This window comes from Benincasa hispida, chromosome 10 (genome assembly GCF_027475165.1).
Source record: "Benincasa hispida cultivar pf3 chromosome 10, pf3_genome.v1.1, whole genome shotgun sequence".
Classification (NCBI taxonomy): Eukaryota; Viridiplantae; Streptophyta; class Magnoliopsida; order Cucurbitales; family Cucurbitaceae; genus Benincasa; species Benincasa hispida.
Genome location: NC_143487.1, coordinates 47,430,110 through 47,447,571, shown reverse-complemented (window position 1 = coordinate 47,447,571; position 17,462 = coordinate 47,430,110). Strand labels below are relative to the sequence as shown.

At 34.3% G+C, this 17,462-nt stretch overlaps 2 protein-coding genes across 2 annotated transcripts; one reads left to right on the top strand and one right to left on the bottom strand.

Moving 5' to 3' along the window:
• The first annotated feature begins 2,503 nt into the window (after positions 1 to 2,503).
• On the top strand, positions 2,504 to 6,711 carry LOC120088539 (Cyclophilin-like peptidyl-prolyl cis-trans isomerase family protein). Its single transcript, XM_039045926.2, has 7 exons — positions 2,504 to 2,888; positions 4,001 to 4,079; positions 4,974 to 5,021; positions 5,541 to 5,564; positions 5,645 to 5,827; positions 5,947 to 6,022; positions 6,242 to 6,711. The coding sequence occupies exons 1-7, from the start codon at positions 2,790 to 2,792 to the stop codon at positions 6,402 to 6,404; spliced, it is 672 nt and encodes a 223-aa protein (XP_038901854.1). The 5' UTR covers positions 2,504 to 2,789; the 3' UTR covers positions 6,405 to 6,711.
• Positions 6,712 to 6,752: 41 nt separating this feature from the next.
• On the bottom strand, positions 6,753 to 8,455 carry LOC120088540 (Rhodanese/Cell cycle control phosphatase superfamily protein). Its single transcript, XM_039045927.2, has 6 exons — positions 8,285 to 8,455; positions 8,096 to 8,173; positions 7,686 to 7,759; positions 7,459 to 7,529; positions 7,309 to 7,362; positions 6,753 to 7,214 (listed from the first exon to the last, which is right to left on the bottom strand). Exons 1-6 carry the CDS (start codon positions 8,299 to 8,301, stop codon positions 7,101 to 7,103), a joined length of 408 nt encoding a protein of 135 aa, XP_038901855.1. The 5' UTR covers positions 8,302 to 8,455; the 3' UTR covers positions 6,753 to 7,100.
• Between the last annotated feature and the right edge of the window lie 9,007 nt (positions 8,456 to 17,462).

The window sequence follows — 17,462 nt, the reverse complement described above, 5'->3', positions numbered from 1 at the left end:
TTTCGCCCCCATGTCGCCACACGGGAGGGACATGATCGCTTAATGTTGAAAGCCTATACGATAGCGCCCATCGTCCTAAACGATCGCTTAGTGCGCCGAGCAGACCTAAACGATCACTTACCTTTTGCTAGACGATCACTTAATAAAACCTACACGATCGTGTACCTTTCTCTAAACGATAAGCACCCGACTATACGATAGTCATCTACTATCTCCCACTTGCTTATTCGTACTAAACGATCGTCTTTTCCTCCTACCTCTATCAATTCCATCAAAGTCCACTCTTTGGATTCTCACTCCAAGAATACTAAAGGCTTCAAGTAGTGGTATCTTCCCCGGTTGCTGTTGGTTCGTGCGCTACCGATCGTGTAGACGACCATGGTGTTGTTAGGCAACTGATTGCTGGGCGATAAGAAGGGTTGAGGAGTGCACTTTCGTTGGACTGTGTTCGAGTGAAGATTGTCTTCAACTGGTACGTTACTTAGTCTTTTGTATTCTAATTGTTAAAGCATGCCTATAATTAGTGTTACAATGCATATCTATTTGTTAGAATGTATATGTGGTAATTCGGTCACAATGAAGTCAGAAAGATCCGAACCCGCTCATGGATACTCTTGTTTAAGAGTTCCTTCAATTTTAAGCCTTTAGGTTCACACCCTATGCTTATGTTCAACGTTCCCTTGGGTTCTCCACTTATGTTTATGACTGTATCCCTCCAGGGTCACCACCTATGAAAGTGTGCCTTTGAGTTCGCCCCTTATGCTTATGCCTATGCCTATGCCTATGCTTATGATGCGTTTGTGCATTTGATTCCCAATAGGAAGGCTATCAGTTCACCTAGTGGATTTAGTAATGGGTTGCTTACTGGGTATATTTATATACTCATCATTTTCTCTTTATGTCTTTCAGATAAAAGTAAAGATAAATCGACGAATGGTAGAAGGAATCCGTGAACTGGCCATTGGGACATGTTATCACTTCCGCATTTATATTTTATTTGATAGGATCTGGTTTAGGAGTATAGCATTTTCAAACTCTGGGTTATTTCATTTATTCACTTGTTAATTCATTTGTTTGGTCAATTTATTCTAAATGTGAGTCAAGGGTACCCCACACATTGTTTTCAGGATTTTATTATTTGAGTTTTATTTAATGAAATAAAAATATTATTTATTTTATTTAATCTATCTTTGAGAAATTTATTGTCAAGCCTATGCATGCATATAGTAACGTCCTAGAGGTATAATAGAAAGTTGGGTCGTTACACGTTGATTAAGGAGATCAACTTAGACTTGAATAGTTGAGCCCAAAGAGAATAGTAAAAAAGTTGAAGTACCTATGACACTTAGGGGTGATAATCAGTTCGGTTTTCTCGGTTTTGGGCTAACTAAAATCCAAACCGAACCAATTGGTTTTATAAAATAGAGAACCAAAATGATGTCCAATAAATGACAAACCCAATTATTTGGATTTTGATTGGATTGGTTCCACACATTGATTTGGTTTTCGGTTTTAGACTTAGTTGGTCATTTTCCTTATTCTTTTTTTTTTCAATTTTATTTTATTTTTGTTTTGAATTTGCCATTTTTTTTATCTCAAATTAAAATTTGGCGGCATAGGCTTTTTTGTAGATTGAAATTATATATATTTTTTTCTTTTAGATAATAATAAAGAAAATTTTTACCGATAGAAAAAATGTCAAACTATTTACAGAAATAGTAAAAAAAAATACTGATAGACTTCTATTAGCGTTTACCAGTGATAAACTTCTATCGGTTTCTATCACTGATAGATATTGATAGATTTCTATCAGCCTCTATCAAAGAAGATTAAAATTTTGCTATTTTGTGTAAATAGTTTTTCCTATTTTTCTATTTTTGAATATCCCCTAATAATAATTAGGTCTTTTCTAAATAATAAATATACACTTATACCCTAATAAGTAAAGTACTAAAAGTAAAAGTAAAAGTAATAGTACAATTCATTGTTCAACTAAGAAATGAATACTAATAGTACATTGTCCATCAAAATTTAATTGTATATCTATTATCGGTTTGGTAGTATCATAGTATGTCACTCAATACAAGACCAAGCACATTAATTTTATTTTGTAGGCTCAATTCAATTCAACTTTATATAGATCTATGTTAACAACACTAGGTTGGTAAAATTTCATGTGGGGCTCGCCCCAAATCCCTGGTTTGACTGGGAATGGGGTCAATCAGACCTTTTTAGGGTCCAAGTGTAGCTAAAGTGTCCAAGCCCAAATTTATCACTAATTTAGCCCATATTGAAAATTAACGAAATCGCCGTGGGAATTAATCGGAGAAACGGGAATGTGACCCGTTTCCCCAACAAGAATCTCCACACCCATCCCCACGGTTAAATTCCCCATTGGGACGGGGACGAAAATCTCTCCCACTCCGCTCCGACTCCAATGCCAAACTCTAAACAATGCTATCTTCTACCTTGAAATGGAGGTGATGATAATCAAATTAAAATTATACCCAAACTAAAAATACCAAATTTATAATTTATTTCACATTTATAGAGGGGAAAACAAATTAAAAGTGGAGTCGACTCAACTTCTCTCTGTCTCGCACTGCAGAGCCTCCACCGCATTGCTACTGAGTTCCCGCTCCAGCCGGCGGCTGACATTTTCATTGCATTTCCTACTTTTTCAATCAAATTACTTGAAACGGCTGAATCGAGATCCGCCATGGAGTTCCGACAATGAAGAAATTCGTGAGCTTGAAGAAGGGGGAGACAAATTGAGAGCCACGTTAAGGATGCCTCGAGGATTCTCTTTGTTGTATCAACCACGATGCCTCCTCCTCTTGATTGTCTTTCTCGTTTTCCTCGTTTTCGCGCTGTTTACTCACAATCAAGTATGTCTTCGTCCCTTTTGAGGATTCGTATTCCTGATTCTCTTTCGGATCTGATTGCCAATAGCTTTAGTTATACCTATATTCGTGTCGAATGTGTAATTATATGCCACTGTTTGTTTCTTGGAGTTTGTTACGTGGTAGATTCGTTCTGAATCATGTGATTCATGTATGGCGCTTCACTATGTCTTAGTTCCCGCTTATCTCTTTTATGCGTTTTGGTTGGTTTTATCGGTGAAATTGTGAACTGGGCTTCCATTGAGCTGCTCATTTTCCCAACCTCTGGTTTGTTCCCCTGTACGATTCGTGTCAATTTTTTCCAATCATGGAAATTTTCGTTGTCAATCCACTTGGTTAATTTCTCATCGCTAAAACTTAGATGTGGGCTTCTGGTAGTTCCAACTTTGTTGGATCGTAACGCACACATTGATCTTTAAAACATGGTATTGGTGGTTGTGTTGTGGGGATTGTCCTGCTGTTTAGGCATTTACTTAAGGCCCTACAGACATGATTTTCCTTGATTTATTTGTGCTAATTGAGTAGAACAAATTTCGCAGCTATGTTGTTATGGTGCATTTAGTGGCTCAGCGTTCTTTCATTCTGGTGGGGATCTTTTTCTCTAGTTCTTTCTTAAATCCAAATGGAAATGGTTTTTAGTTCCACTTTTCTTTTTTCTTTTTCTTTTTTTAATTATAACTAATAAATGAGCACATAAAATTCTTTCCTCTTGGTACGTTGTTCATTTTCCATCAGTTGGACTTGTGGCTTTCTGTAGAAGAGTTATTGGCATAAAGAAATTCATCCAGTATTTTGTGGTAATCAAGTTCCCCTGGAATACCATGTTTTGGTTATAGTATGCATGATTGTTAAAAACCGACGAGAGGTGGTTTCCCTATGTTGGTTTGGTTGGACATGCTAGTTTCAGGGTGATGGCAAAATAACTTTTCTGGAAATTGGGACGCATAAAATTGGAATTTGTAAGGGTTTACATGTTTGTTGTTTTATCTGACCTGTGGAATGATCATCCCTATACTTCAAAGTTCAAACAATAATATATTTGGCCTTACCATGTAGCTATTTAACTTATTTTCATGTTTTCTGTCATTAAATTCTAGAGGGAGGAGAAACTAGAAGAAGAGCCTGAAATTACCCACAGGGTTTACTTGGATGTTGATATTGAGGAACAGAGATTAGGTAAAATCTTTGTGCCTACACTTTACTTTGTTACTAGGTGTAGAATAACTGTCAAATGGTAAGGCAGGCTACTGCTATCTTTTCTTGTGAGTATAACTGCATTTGAACTTGAGCCAAGGCAACTCACATTTTATGAAGTTTTTGTTTGTGAAGGAAACATTCTGGTAGGATCCCTCCTAACAGGAATAAACTCAAGAACAATTCAATATAGAAATATATTGGAAAATGAGTAAGATAATTCCTAATCTTTCGAGAGGGCTAGACTCTCCCAAATTAGGAAATCCCACTAAATTCTCCACACTTCCCTCCAATCCCTCTCCTTCTATTTGTAACTAAAATCCCTAACAAACTTCATATCTAATTACTCATATGCCCCTTCTAATCACCCTATTAATATTTCACTAATTATCCCAATATATTCCTAATTAAGGGCCTTACACATTCAAGCTTTATTGCCTGGATTTTTAAACTCCTTAAGCGTTTGATTTCTGCCCTCCTCCAATTATTGTTTTGCATTTATAAATACTCTTTATCCCCTCCATTTTTTGGCATATTGTTACATACATGTGCACTCACACTTGTGTCAAATTCTTAAGTTACAGCTTTTACATGATGATCCAAGTACACAGATTCATTCTTTAGGCTAATCTTAAGAGGATCTTCTGTTTTGCATTTGAAGGTCATTAAATAAATTTTCTACAGCCATGAGAATCTGTCTTTTTATTTCTTCCCTTTGTTTTTTACCTTGGTCGGCGAAGCTTTGCTTGTAGGTCATTAGCTCATGGTAGTGTAAGACTCTACAGCATTCCATTTTTATTATTATGTTCTTTCATGGCCTATTTTTTCATAATTGTTTTTAACCTTTCAAGATTTTCTTCTCTTCTCCATCTCTAGGTAGAATCGTGATTGGATTATATGGCCAGGTTGTACCCAAAACTGTAGGTATGTCCTTCTACCACCGGATAATTGATTTAAATGAATGGAGACTTATGCCTGCTTTATGATCTTTGAGTTTATTGTTGAATGAACGCATGTTCATGAATTCACACATAACCTGCGAACAATGTACATGTACTATTACCCAGTATGTTAGATTTTCATTGCCTGCAATCAAACTGATTTTTGCAGTGGAATCAAAATTCTACTTCTCAGTTTTTAAGTTACATGACCAAGGTAGAGAAGGTTTTAAGTTCAACAAGCGGTAAGATTTTCAGCATGAGCCTTAAGGATGTTTACAGTTACCTTGGAAGTGGAACTGAAGAGTAGTCCTGGAAGTGTGACTAGAACATATGGTTGCTTCACCTTATTTCACTTGTCTTTTGCCGATATCCTTGGTGTATGATTGTTTATCGATTGTTCTCTATGATGGAATTCTTAAGTTTCAAGTTTGAACTTGCAATATGATTCTATTACATTATGATCACATTTTGTTTAAATTCTAACACGTGTTCTTCTCTGCAGAAAATTTTAGGGCTCTATGCACAGGTATGATGGATCTTATATTCTTCAAATTCTACCTAATTTAGTTTTCTCATTTTTCCGAATTAATTTTGCGCTAAATACAGGGGAGAAAGGTAAAACTACAAGCGGAAAAGCACTCCATTATAAAGGAACACCGTTCCATCGTATTGTATCTGGTTTCGTGATTCAAGGTGGTGATATTTTATACGGTGACGGAAAAGGATATGAATCAATCTATGGTGGTACATTTGCTGATGAGAACTTCAAAATAAAACATTCACATGCAGGTCTTGAGCCCAAAGCCTTCAAATGGCCTGTTCACTTTATTCTTAGTTTGTTGACTCAATAGTTTCATATCATCTAGTATATGGCCGCAGTTCTTAAGAATGGATGTCATGTTATACAGGCGTTGTCTCCATGGTAAACCCAGGACCTGATTCAAATGGCTCACAATTTTTCATTACCACCATTAAGTCCAGCTGGTACTATTTTCCATCCTAATACTAATTGAGGGAACATTATTTGATGATATTTAACTGTTGGAATTGAGAGTATTGAATATAACATTTTATTTTTGAAGAGTTCCTATGTTATAGACAAGGAAAGTTGAACTAATATTGTTGTTTGAGATCAAGATAGATGCTCGGTTAATTCTAAACCGGCCTTGATGATGTGAGTTGTCATATATGTATTCTTTCCAGGTTAGATGGAGAGCATGTTGTCTTTGGCAAGGTTATCCAAGGAATGGACTATGTATATGCAATTGAAGGCGGAGCAGGAACCTATAGCGGGAAACCTAGAAAGAAGGTTACCATTGCTGACAGTGGGGAGATACCCAAGAGCAAGTGGGATGAGGAAACATGAAGGTGGTTGCTATTAACAACAGAAAATTTTCGTTTATTGATTCTTTTTTCCTTATATGGGTTTCAAGTTTCTTTTGATATGCCCCTAATGTCTACTTGTATGTATAAACAATATTATAGAAGTCATGATGAACCCAAGTTACAAGAGATTTACTCTCTCAGATGTATGTAGCATTCATCAACCCAAGTTTTATGAAGCTTAAGGTTTTGTAGTCCACTGATGTTGTAGTTTGATTTTTCTCTGCAGCATACTGCTTTAATGATTAATCTACAAGACAAACGTGCAATCTAGAGAACTTACCCTGAAATTATTCCCTTTCTTTTGTTGTTTGAGGAATACACATATCTATTTTCTGGATAATTTGGAATATTGCTTAAGATATATATCTGTTGAATGCAGTTTAAGCATTCATATGCGAGCACTATCATAAACATTTAACATCATACTGGAACTGAAGGAAGAAGGAATAGGAACTTTGAAACCTTTTCTTTTGTACAGAATATGAAACCTTCAGAAATGCAGGAACTAAAATTTCCAATCTGTGGAGCAACACAGACAAACTACAAACATTATGCACTCGGTTCAAGCTTACGACTCCTTGAAATGCCCTAACTTATGGAAATAGGGAATTTATGATCTCCTTTTGTACAGGATGACGAAAATGAAGATGAGTTGGGTAGTCTATTCCCAAGACTCTCAACCTCGGAACTTGCAAGCTGTTTTGAGTTCTTCAGGTGGTTTATCACCAGCAAATCCACTGTCAACCCAAGCAGAGTAGCCTCCTCCCATGTTATTCACATGCTCGAAGCCCTGAAATTTCCCACTAAATCTCATTATTACTGATCCTTTTCTTTTGCAGGTCTAGTTAACCTTGCAAATTAGTTCTATGGATCTCAAATCTTACCACATTAAGAAGATCGACGCAAGCGCGAAGTCCTCTACCACCACTGTTGCAAGCCTGCACAGATAGGTAAAGAATTTGCAATTTGTTTCAATTTTACTCCTTGAATCTACATTGGGATATAAAAGTGCTAGGAATAGTTTTTCTTCTTACCACTACTAGATGATCTTCCTTCTTCAATATAGACATAACTTGTGCTAGAAAGTCAGGATTCTTTACTCGACCTGTTTGTTAGCAAACTGTCAGATTCTATAGGATCAAACATCTGAGAGTTGCGCTAATAGAATGCATCTAGATCAATGCCTAGCAGTGCAAAACATCCTAAAACTGTAGAGTTGAGCTCACTTTTAGAACAAAATCATACAAGTACTTATTACTACCTTCTGGAGTGAAGAACATGTAAGGAACATTCAGTGCATTCTCAACATGGCCTTTGTTATACTCTTCAACTGTCCTGCAACCAAAAATATCTCATCCGTTGTGATAGAATCCGAATATATTATAATATAAACTGTAACCAAAATACAAGATAAACCAAGTATTCAAGATACTTGGACTCTCCCGATCTTGAGATACTCTCAAGTCCTACTTCATACCAAAATATTGCTTATCCCCCCTTCTTCCCTACTTACTGTATTTATAACCAAACTTCCCTAACAAATTACTTAACTATTTACGAACATACTCTTAATATCCCTCTAATACCATTCCTATCAGTAGTTCCATTATCTTTTCTTCTCTCTTCGACAAGAGTTTACCAAAGATTATATATATACTCTGAAAAACCGACCTGACATCCAAATAGAGGTGACCCTTCTGTAAGAGATCTTTAGCAACTCGAACATCAACCGTCACGACATCTTCTGGCCTGCAGATTGGGAATGAATAAACGAGTTAAGTTCAAACTCTTTTTTGCCCAGTAAATGTGAGGTTACATCTTATGAGTCAAGGAAATGGCAACATTGTTGATAATATTAACCTCTTTTCAGCCTCCATCTTTGAAAGAGCAAAGAGATTCTTTGTTTCAGCTTTGCCAAAAAGCTCGCCCTTGTAAGGTTTGATCCATTCCTTACGAACCAAAATATTTTATAGATGATCAAGCTTGCATTTTGCAAGCTTTTTGTTGACTTTGATCATTTCAAGTTATGCTGAATTCATAATTATTGATTAGAATTCTTGAATATTTAATTAACAAATAGCCTTGTTCTTGTAGGCCTGGTGTACGCAATAGATTTTTTTTTTTTCCTCAACGGTCGGCTCTAAATCACTTACATGATTGGACTTTGCGTATTTGACTTTTTTTCTCTTTTTTTTTTTTTAAAGAAAAAAGAAGAAGAAACATAAGGTTTTTATTTATTTAGTTTGTTGGTCAACAATTCATTTTCGTTGAAGTCAAATTGTTGGGGAAAAAAGCCAAATTTGATCCTAAAAATTTTAGATGGTACAAATTTGGATCATAAACTTTCTATTTTATCAAATTCGACTCTAAACTTAAATAAATGTTTCAATTTTTACTTTTGGTTTAATGTTTGCTAATTTGTCCACAATTTAACAAGAAGTGGTGTAAAAATGTTCATAAATTCATTAATTTCAACAAAATAATGTTTTGCACAAACATAAGTTTAACATGCACAAATCAGTCATTGAATCACTTTGTTAAAATTCATGAATTTTACCCAAAAATTGTTTTTATCTCGAATGTCGTTCTCTTTAAAATTTTGTCAATTTTGTGTCGTAAAATAGATGTCCTATAATTCATTAAACAAATTAAGGATATTTGGAGTGAAATTTTATTAGAGAACTAAAATTGCAACATTTTTTAAAGTTTAGGGTTAATAGCAATATGGGTTTAAATTTCAGGTGCAATTCAGTGAAATTGAAAAGTTGGGGCTAAATTGATACAATTTGATAAGTTTAAAGTCAACATTGCTTTCTTTCCTAAATTATAGGACGTGCTCATGAGTTTTAAAATTTAATTATATCTCTAAAACTTTTTTTTGTTAAAAGGAAAAAAAAAAACTTTATCTAAAAATTTAAATTTTTTCAAGGCTACCATTCCGCCATTTTTTCCCATTAAAATGAAAGACAAAAATATGATTTAGTTGTGACTTGTAAAATGGAGTAGATTTTAATTTTGCCCAAAATTTTATGCCATTATCACAAAATTTTCTTAATCCTTCAAAATTTGAAATTGTTTTCAACAATCATTTTAGTAGCTTTCCAAATGAAGATGGAAACATGATGAGGTGTTCAGTTATTGAAATGAAAGTTACTTGGTGGTGAGTAAAAAAGCTGAAGGTTTCTAATCAAAATTGAAATGGTCTTTGATTAGGGGAGGAAAACAAAACTTTGGATTGGTTTCGATGCTCCTAATTTTTTTAAAGTTCTATTTTTAGTATTGAACCTTGAAATTGTGTAAAAAAAAAAAAAAAAAACCAAAAAGTGCTCTAAGAGATTTTTTTCATTAAAAAGATGAATAAAGAATAACACGGTATATGATGTATAAACATTGGAAGGATACATGACACCACCAATATCATGTGTAAGAATTAATTTTGTGAATGATGTCTCGTCAATGATGTTGATGATATTTTTTTTAGTTGAAATAAATGGTAACAATTTTTATCTCCTATACAATTGATATTGAATAGTAAATGATATTAGGTATGTTCCAATTTTTACAACTCAAATGCATTAACTTTTATCCTTTGTTTTATGGGGAAAAAAACCTTTTCAATAATATTATTTAAAATAATTTCAAAGGTAAAGAGCTTAAAAGGGAATAGGAATAATTTAAACCTAATTAAGGGATTCAAACAACGAACCCTAAGCTTGGGAATATTTAATGTTGACGTGTGGATCACACATGTGTTCATCAGGTCTTTCATAGGCTTGACCTCCAACCTACTTCTCTTGGTCTAGTCTGGCTTTTTTAGCCAATCTGCATGAAAGAACCTCGCGTCGGTATAATGTCGAGCCTATCACACTCCTAGAGATGTCCATTTTTCCTACGAGGACTCATCTCTAATGGGGTGAGGATTCCCTATTTAGGTGGGGAGTGAGAGAAAAAATCTCCGTAAGCTAAATGGAAATGGAAACGGGGAAAATATTCTCATGCCCGTTAGCCTCTTTTTTAATTTATTATAATAACTTAGTGATGTTTTATGATTATTATTATATAAATATTATATTTAAATTTCAAATTTTATTGCTTAGTAGTCAGGATAATGAATATGTTTGAATTGAACATTTAAATTTAGATTATACATATGAATAATTTGATAGACAATTTGTCACACCCCAGATTACCCTCTTAATTTAAAAGAGGATATGACCGTGGTAGTTGCTAGTCCTGCTGCCAGCACCCACCACCTTAACCCTCTAATCTAAATGCCAACCTGTTAAACATTAATAAGGTATGTATATGGTATGTCTCTTTAAGGTTCTACAAAATATTATATAAACACATGCATACAGCCATGATATAAAATCTAAGGGGGAGAAACATTCACAGATGGGACCAAACATCTTTAACAAAGCCCTAGTCCCTCTCAAAACATGTGTACATAAATAGATCATCAACCTAAATCTTTTTAATAAGCCGAGTCTCTCAGTGGCAAGTAGCAGCAGGATCAACCCTGAGGAATCTGACCACTACCTGAGAAGGGAAAACACAGAAATTCTGTGAGCTAAAAGCTCAGTGAGCGACTATAGAATCGTATAACATCATGCATAACATCACCATAAACATGTAAATATACTAATGAGTATCTCAAGCAATTGTCTCTAAATGTAGATTTAAACCATTCTTAGACATCATCAAACATCATTATTCCCTAGTTGAGAACGAGCCTAAACGCTCTAGCTCCCAACGTTTAATACCGGCCAAGAGACTCATACTTCGATCTCTCATTCAAAACTGCCTACGTGCACGTGGCCATACTAAGTACTGTCATACCTTAGGTACTTCCGCTCAGATACCTTCTCAAACTTGTCTTCAGTATCAAGCTACTAAGATACCTTCTCAAATGTTCTTCGGTATCAAATTGGTCAGGTACCTTCTCAAATGTTCTTCGGTATCAGGGTATTTTGTAGCATCAAATTAAGTTCTATTGCCTACTATCTACACAAGAACTTATTCTCTCATAGCCTTCCTCTAGGAAGTATATTTTAACATTAGAAACTTAACTCTTGTAATGACCACATGACATACCTTGGCCTGTGTTACACATATACAAGCCGGGAAACATGCGTTAAGTTATTCTCCAACCATTTATTGCTTGAGGGAGTATAAATTCATCATTAATATCATTGTAACTTACTTGATCTTATATGCATAAGTATTGGAGACATTAATTCACTTAGTCACTCACTGCTCGTCAGGGCTTTTAACGGTTTATACGCCTCTCTTAGCTCTTTTTGGCCTGAAAGGACATAACTCCCGGTTAAACTACTTAGAATTCTTAATACAATGCCTCAAATAGTTCATTTACTAAAGAAACTTTCATCAACAAAGACAGGTTTACTAGCGAGATCCTCCTCATGAGCGAGATCAGCGAGATCCTCATGAACGAGATCAGCGAGATCCTTACGAGCGAGATCAAGCTTTTCCTGGCAACTTTTATCTTAGCAATACTCACCTTACCAGTGATACTCAGCCCAATTTCTAACGAGATTTCCTTCTAGAGCGAGATCCTCATCACAAAATCAGCGAGATTTCCTTCATAAGCAAGATCCTCATTCCCATATCTCGCTATAACTCTCCACGGTGAGCTGTTTGCTTGTTCTTTCCAAGCAGTTGTCTGCTTATGCACCGTTTCCCTGTTACAACTTCAAAAATTCATAACTCAAAATCCAAAGCTCTTTTCAAGAAACTTCCTTCTACAAACTTATTTAGGCCACTTTCTTACCTTAACATTTCAGCTAAAAATTCCTTATAGTTTGGCTTGGAGCTTCCAATCTTCACCTCGGGCCCTGGTTAATCCGAGGTTCTGCCTCTTCTGAAATTCTCCATTTTTGTTCTTCTCCTCTTACAATCCTTCTCTGACAGGACAAATTTGAAAACTAGATTCTTTCAGCTTTCAAATGGTACCGATTTCATTAAATTTGCTTTTGTCAATTGTCGAAACCATGCTTTTGAAGTTTCACTTCCCTTTTAATCTTTCTGCCGCTTCCCAGTTCAAGGAGTAGATTGCCACGTCACCCCACACTTAGTGCCTCCAGCCAAACTAATGAATGAGTTTCTCCATTTAATATATTTTCCTTCCCTTCCTTCATAATCCCTATAAATAAACATGAATTTCTACTTAATAAATATGTAATATAAAATTCCTTTGGCTAAACATGCTTATCTAGGGAACCTAGAGTTCGGGGTTTACACAATTGTTTCCTTCTAATAAAAAAATTGAGTAATTTCTCTTTAAATTCAAATTGTCAATGTAGGACAATCATATAAAAAAAAAGATTAATTAGAATTTTAACTATTTAATTTTTTTTTTCCATAATAGCGGTTTAGTTTAATTGATTTGTTTTTTTAAGAAAAACAAACGGGAAATATTTTCCAAGGAGAATTCAATCCCTACAAATTTTCTATGGGGAATCTCACAAGCCCCGCCTCCATGAACATCTCTATATGCTTTGATGCCTAGACAGTGTATTGTTTAGCTAAGCACACAAAGTAAGGCAAGTGCTCTCCTTTAAACATTACTTAGTTAGTGCTTTTTTTTTTTTTTTTTTTTTTTTTTTACATTAGTTACTCTTCCCCTCCAGATCGTTGAAATGAACTATTTATAATGTCCTTATTCTAACTATCGCTTATGGTTACGTGTAATTCTAGATAGATTAGCTTGATTGGTTGGCCCAAAATCCAAAGCTCTATCTTTTCCTTTCTAGAATGTGTGTATCCCCAAGTTGTCTCAGGTTTTTTTTTGGGTTTCGGTTTGTCCATGGACTTTAGGCCTGGCTAGGGGCACCTATCAACATTTATCATAAATGTATAATTTTAAATATTTTGCATGCGTAGTTGTCGAACATTAACATGTCTTGTGAACATCAAGTTGGAATTGTCTTCTTTGTAATATTCCTACATGCCACATCTCCATATATTATCAAGACAACAAATAAGCACTAAATAATTCACAATTATGCTACATACGTTTTGATTTCTTCATAATTGAGATTTATTAGCTCTTTTATTTGCAATAAAAGTTTGCAATAATAATTCACTTTTTTTTTTATAATAATTTTTTGAAAAAAAAATACTTTTTTGGTCTCTAAGTTTTGGGTCTAATTTCTATTTAGTCCATAGATTTCAAAATGTTACATATTTAATACTTAAGTTTTGAGGTTAGTTTTATTTTAGTCTCTAGGTTTCAAAATGCTACAGTTTTGCTCTTGACATTTGAATTTTGTTTCAATTTGGTCCCTATGTCTCGAGATTTACACTTTTAGCCTCAAATTTTCACTAAATATTCACTTTTTCTCTTTTGGAGTTAATTTATGTATTAAATTAAAAATCGTTAAAAGAATTTTGAGATTTAATAAATAAATAAATAAAATGAGGACTTTTTTTAGTAATTCATCAAATGAAAGTCTATACAAGGATAAAGATTGTCAAAGTTATGTAAATTTAAGTTAATTCCAATTTGATGAAAGTAGAAGTTTAAAATAAAAATGAACAAACTTTCCTAAGGTAAAATTTATTTCTTTCCTTGTCTTTACTAATGACAAGTACTTTAGAAAAAGTAGATGTTTTTTTTTTTTGGAGAAAAATATATCTCAATTAAACTATACGACCACATTACCCTAGTGAGAATGTAATAAATCAATGATAATGTGAAAAGTAGATCCTATTTGATTATCTTAGGTGTTATTTACTTGTGTTATGTATCCGTATTGACATATGGGGCTCACCTCCAAATATATAATAAAAAATGCAAACTTATTAACAAAAGGGACGTACTCAATCTAATTACGTCTGAGAATTACATTGTATCGTTACTGTCACTGTTACGGTTACCATTATTGTCATTGTTTTAGAGGAAAAATTATGAATTTAAAAACCTTTACTGTTACAATGACTCTTACTATTTGACCCTTAGAGGCAACGGTAACGATAAAGGTAAAAATACATGTGACAAATTTCATAACTCTAAGTAAAAGTGATAAAAATATCCAATACATTTGTGATTCAGGCTCATTACACTAATTTTAATTACGATTTGGTAAATGTAGCCAAATAGTATAAGGTTAGATTATAAGTTTAACTCTATGAAAGAGCTATTAAGTTCCGTAGCAGAAGTGGGGATCGGTCCAATTCTCAATTATTCTAGAGAATACAGATTTTACAGAAATCATACAGAAAAATATGCATTCATTCATAAATTTATAGCATGTGTTAGAATAGGAAAGAGGGAAAAATAAATCCACACCTTTGAAGATCATAAATCTTCACGAATCCTCTTCTCCATGATCCGATCACGAACTAAATACGATCAATCTCCAAATTGCCACCACCACGAAAATTTCCTTTGTACTCTCTAGGATGAGAATCCAATGAGTTGTGTGAGCTCTTGGAGTTTTGAAAAAGAGTGAGAGTGAGAGGAATTGAGAGAAGAGAATGGTTTTTTGGAGTTTTTCTATGTTCTTTCTTTTCACAGAGAACACACTGTTTTTCTTCCAAAAAATTTGTGAAGAAGAAGCAAATCCCATAATCACCACATTCACACACTAGTGAGTTGAGAGAGATTAGGAGAGAGAAGTTATTTTCTTCCCTAAATTTCAAAAAAAATTAAAATTAATTAATTAATTAGTTTTAATATATATATATCATACATAACATATAACCTATGGTTTAATATTGTATCATATACAATATATCCTATAGTTTTAATTCTCTCGTCAATGGTATTTAATATAAATCCCATTGTATTAAATTCAATTATATGAATCTAATTCATATAATTAATATTTGAATCATATTCAAATATTTGTTTTCTCTCAAATAAACTTTATATTATAATGTATCAAATACATTATAGTAATTATATCATATATAATTAAATTAAATTAATTATATCACATATAATTAATTCCCTCAATCAATTTGAACGATTCAAACTAATCCAAAATTGATTCTCACTAAATCCCTGTTGCACTACAGAGAGAACTTCATGAATCTGTAGCTTGAAGCTCCAATGGTATTTGAATAATTAATTAAATTGCTTTAATTAAATTTATTCAACATCCATTAACTAGCGAACATTCCACTAAAGACCGACAACTACATTATTCACACTACAGATATATTTCTGTATCCATTGGATATAACCAGTAAACAGTGCGATGACTCTTCACAAATTGCTCGTAAGTACAACTAGAACAAAACTACTGTTTTACCCCTGTAGTTACATCTAACTCCTTAAGTATCACTTGTCGGGATTGATGCCCTAAAGTCTCGTGTCCTGTAGTTTGTAAAAAGTATATATGAACACCTATGATTGTTAATATATGATATTTACTTCACATCTTGTTGTTTTGCTCATTTACGTGTTTTATTTGCTTTACCACAAACCAATAAACATAAAATCCCTGGTTATCTGTATGTGACTTAAGCATGTATGCGGTGTCATACAAGTGGATCATGTCTTGAGTAATAACCAAAATGATCTGTAGTATATGGATATAGGAAGGAAACCTTATCCTGGTAATGCTACGGACGTGGCCCGTTTTGTGGAATGGTCACAAGTGTTATGACTTGCCACAGATGATCTGATCCTGATCATTCTTGTTGGGGACATGCGAGCGGGGGCGTCCTATACAAAGAGTTTGTATAAGACCTGATCACGAAGTGTTAATGTCTCGTTATATAATACCGCTCATGATAGACACTTCACTTCACTAAGATGATCATAGGTAACATGACCTCAATCTTGAGTGAGTTGGGAACTCCAGCTATTGAGGGCAGTCCTTTGATTTGTATGGGTGCGAGTGGCCAAGTTGTCGATTCAAACCTACCATTTTGGGGATACATATGATTTGGGAGCTGGGAACTCAACTACACAAGATGAAATTCACTCCTTCCCCGAGGCAGGGATAAGTAGATAGATGGCTCCCTTAAGGGTTGATTCTAGGGCTTGAACGATGTGGCACCACACACCTTCTCTTGGCTCGAGAGGTGTTCACACATAGTTGGACTATGTTGTATTTTTCATTAGAGGAATCAGTGGTACTTAAGGAGTGAGATGTAACTATAGGGGCAAAACGGTAAATTGGCCTAGTTGTACTTACGAGCATCTGTGAAGGGTCATCGTACTCATGATTGGTTATATCTGATGGACACAGAAATATATCTGTGGTAAGAAGAGTTCAGCTGTTGGTCTTTAGTGGAATCACTGACAGTTAACGGATGGTGGATCTCGTGGCTAAAGAGTTTAGTCAGCTATTCACGTACTGTTGGAGCTTCGAGCCACAAGTCCATTAGGTCCACTAGGTAGTTTGGATAAAAGTCGAGAACCAGTATTTGGGTTAATTTGAAATGTTCAAATTGACAAGAGAAAGTTTGATTATATATAATATGATTGGACTGATTAATTATATATGATATAATTAGCAAATGTATGAGATACATTATTTTGGAGGAAATTAGATATAAATATGATTTATATCAAGTAGAGGAGAAAATACTATAGTAAATATGTGATATCAAACTATAGGATATAAATATAATATGATAATATTTATTAATTAATTGATGGATTAATTATATGATAACTAATCATTTTTCCACATTCGGACGTGGGTAGTGGGCAACGTCGGTTATGGTAACTGATGGGTTAAAATGAAAAATATTTTCATTTTTGAATCGTGCAATCGATAATCTGTCAATCACCCAAATAGAATTCGTGAAGCACGTGTTGGTGATTCAAAATGATCGCTTGAGAGCCTATGCGATAGCGTTCTCCATCTAAACGATCGTATACCTTGCGCCTAAACGATCGAACACTGTTGCCTAGATGATCAGATAGCTTCTCTAAACGATCATATAGTGTGCCGATTTAGCTAAACAATCGTATACATTTTCCTAAACAATCGTTCAACAAATCCTACACGATCGTATAACTCCTCTATGCGATAAGTAGTTCTGCTATACGATAGCA

Excerpts from the sequence above, each read along its gene's own strand:
- LOC120088539 (XM_039045926.2), top strand. The coding sequence starts at position 2,790 with ATGCCTCGAGGATTCTCTTTGTTGTATCAACCACGATGCCTCCTCCTC. Across the intron at positions 2,889-4,000 it reads CGCTGTTTACTCACAATCAA|AGGGAGGAGAAACTAGAAGA; the intron begins GTATGTCTTCGT and ends ATTAAATTCTAG. Across the intron at positions 5,022-5,540 it reads GGTTGTACCCAAAACTGTAG|AAAATTTTAGGGCTCTATGC; the intron begins GTATGTCCTTCT and ends TCTTCTCTGCAG.
- LOC120088540 (XM_039045927.2), bottom strand. Across the intron at positions 7,363-7,458 it reads AGGAAGATCATCTAGTAGTG|GCTTGCAACAGTGGTGGTAG; the intron begins GTAAGAAGAAAA and ends CTATCTGTGCAG. Across the intron at positions 7,215-7,308 it reads GCGTCGATCTTCTTAATGTG|GGCTTCGAGCATGTGAATAA; the intron begins GTAAGATTTGAG and ends GGGAAATTTCAG.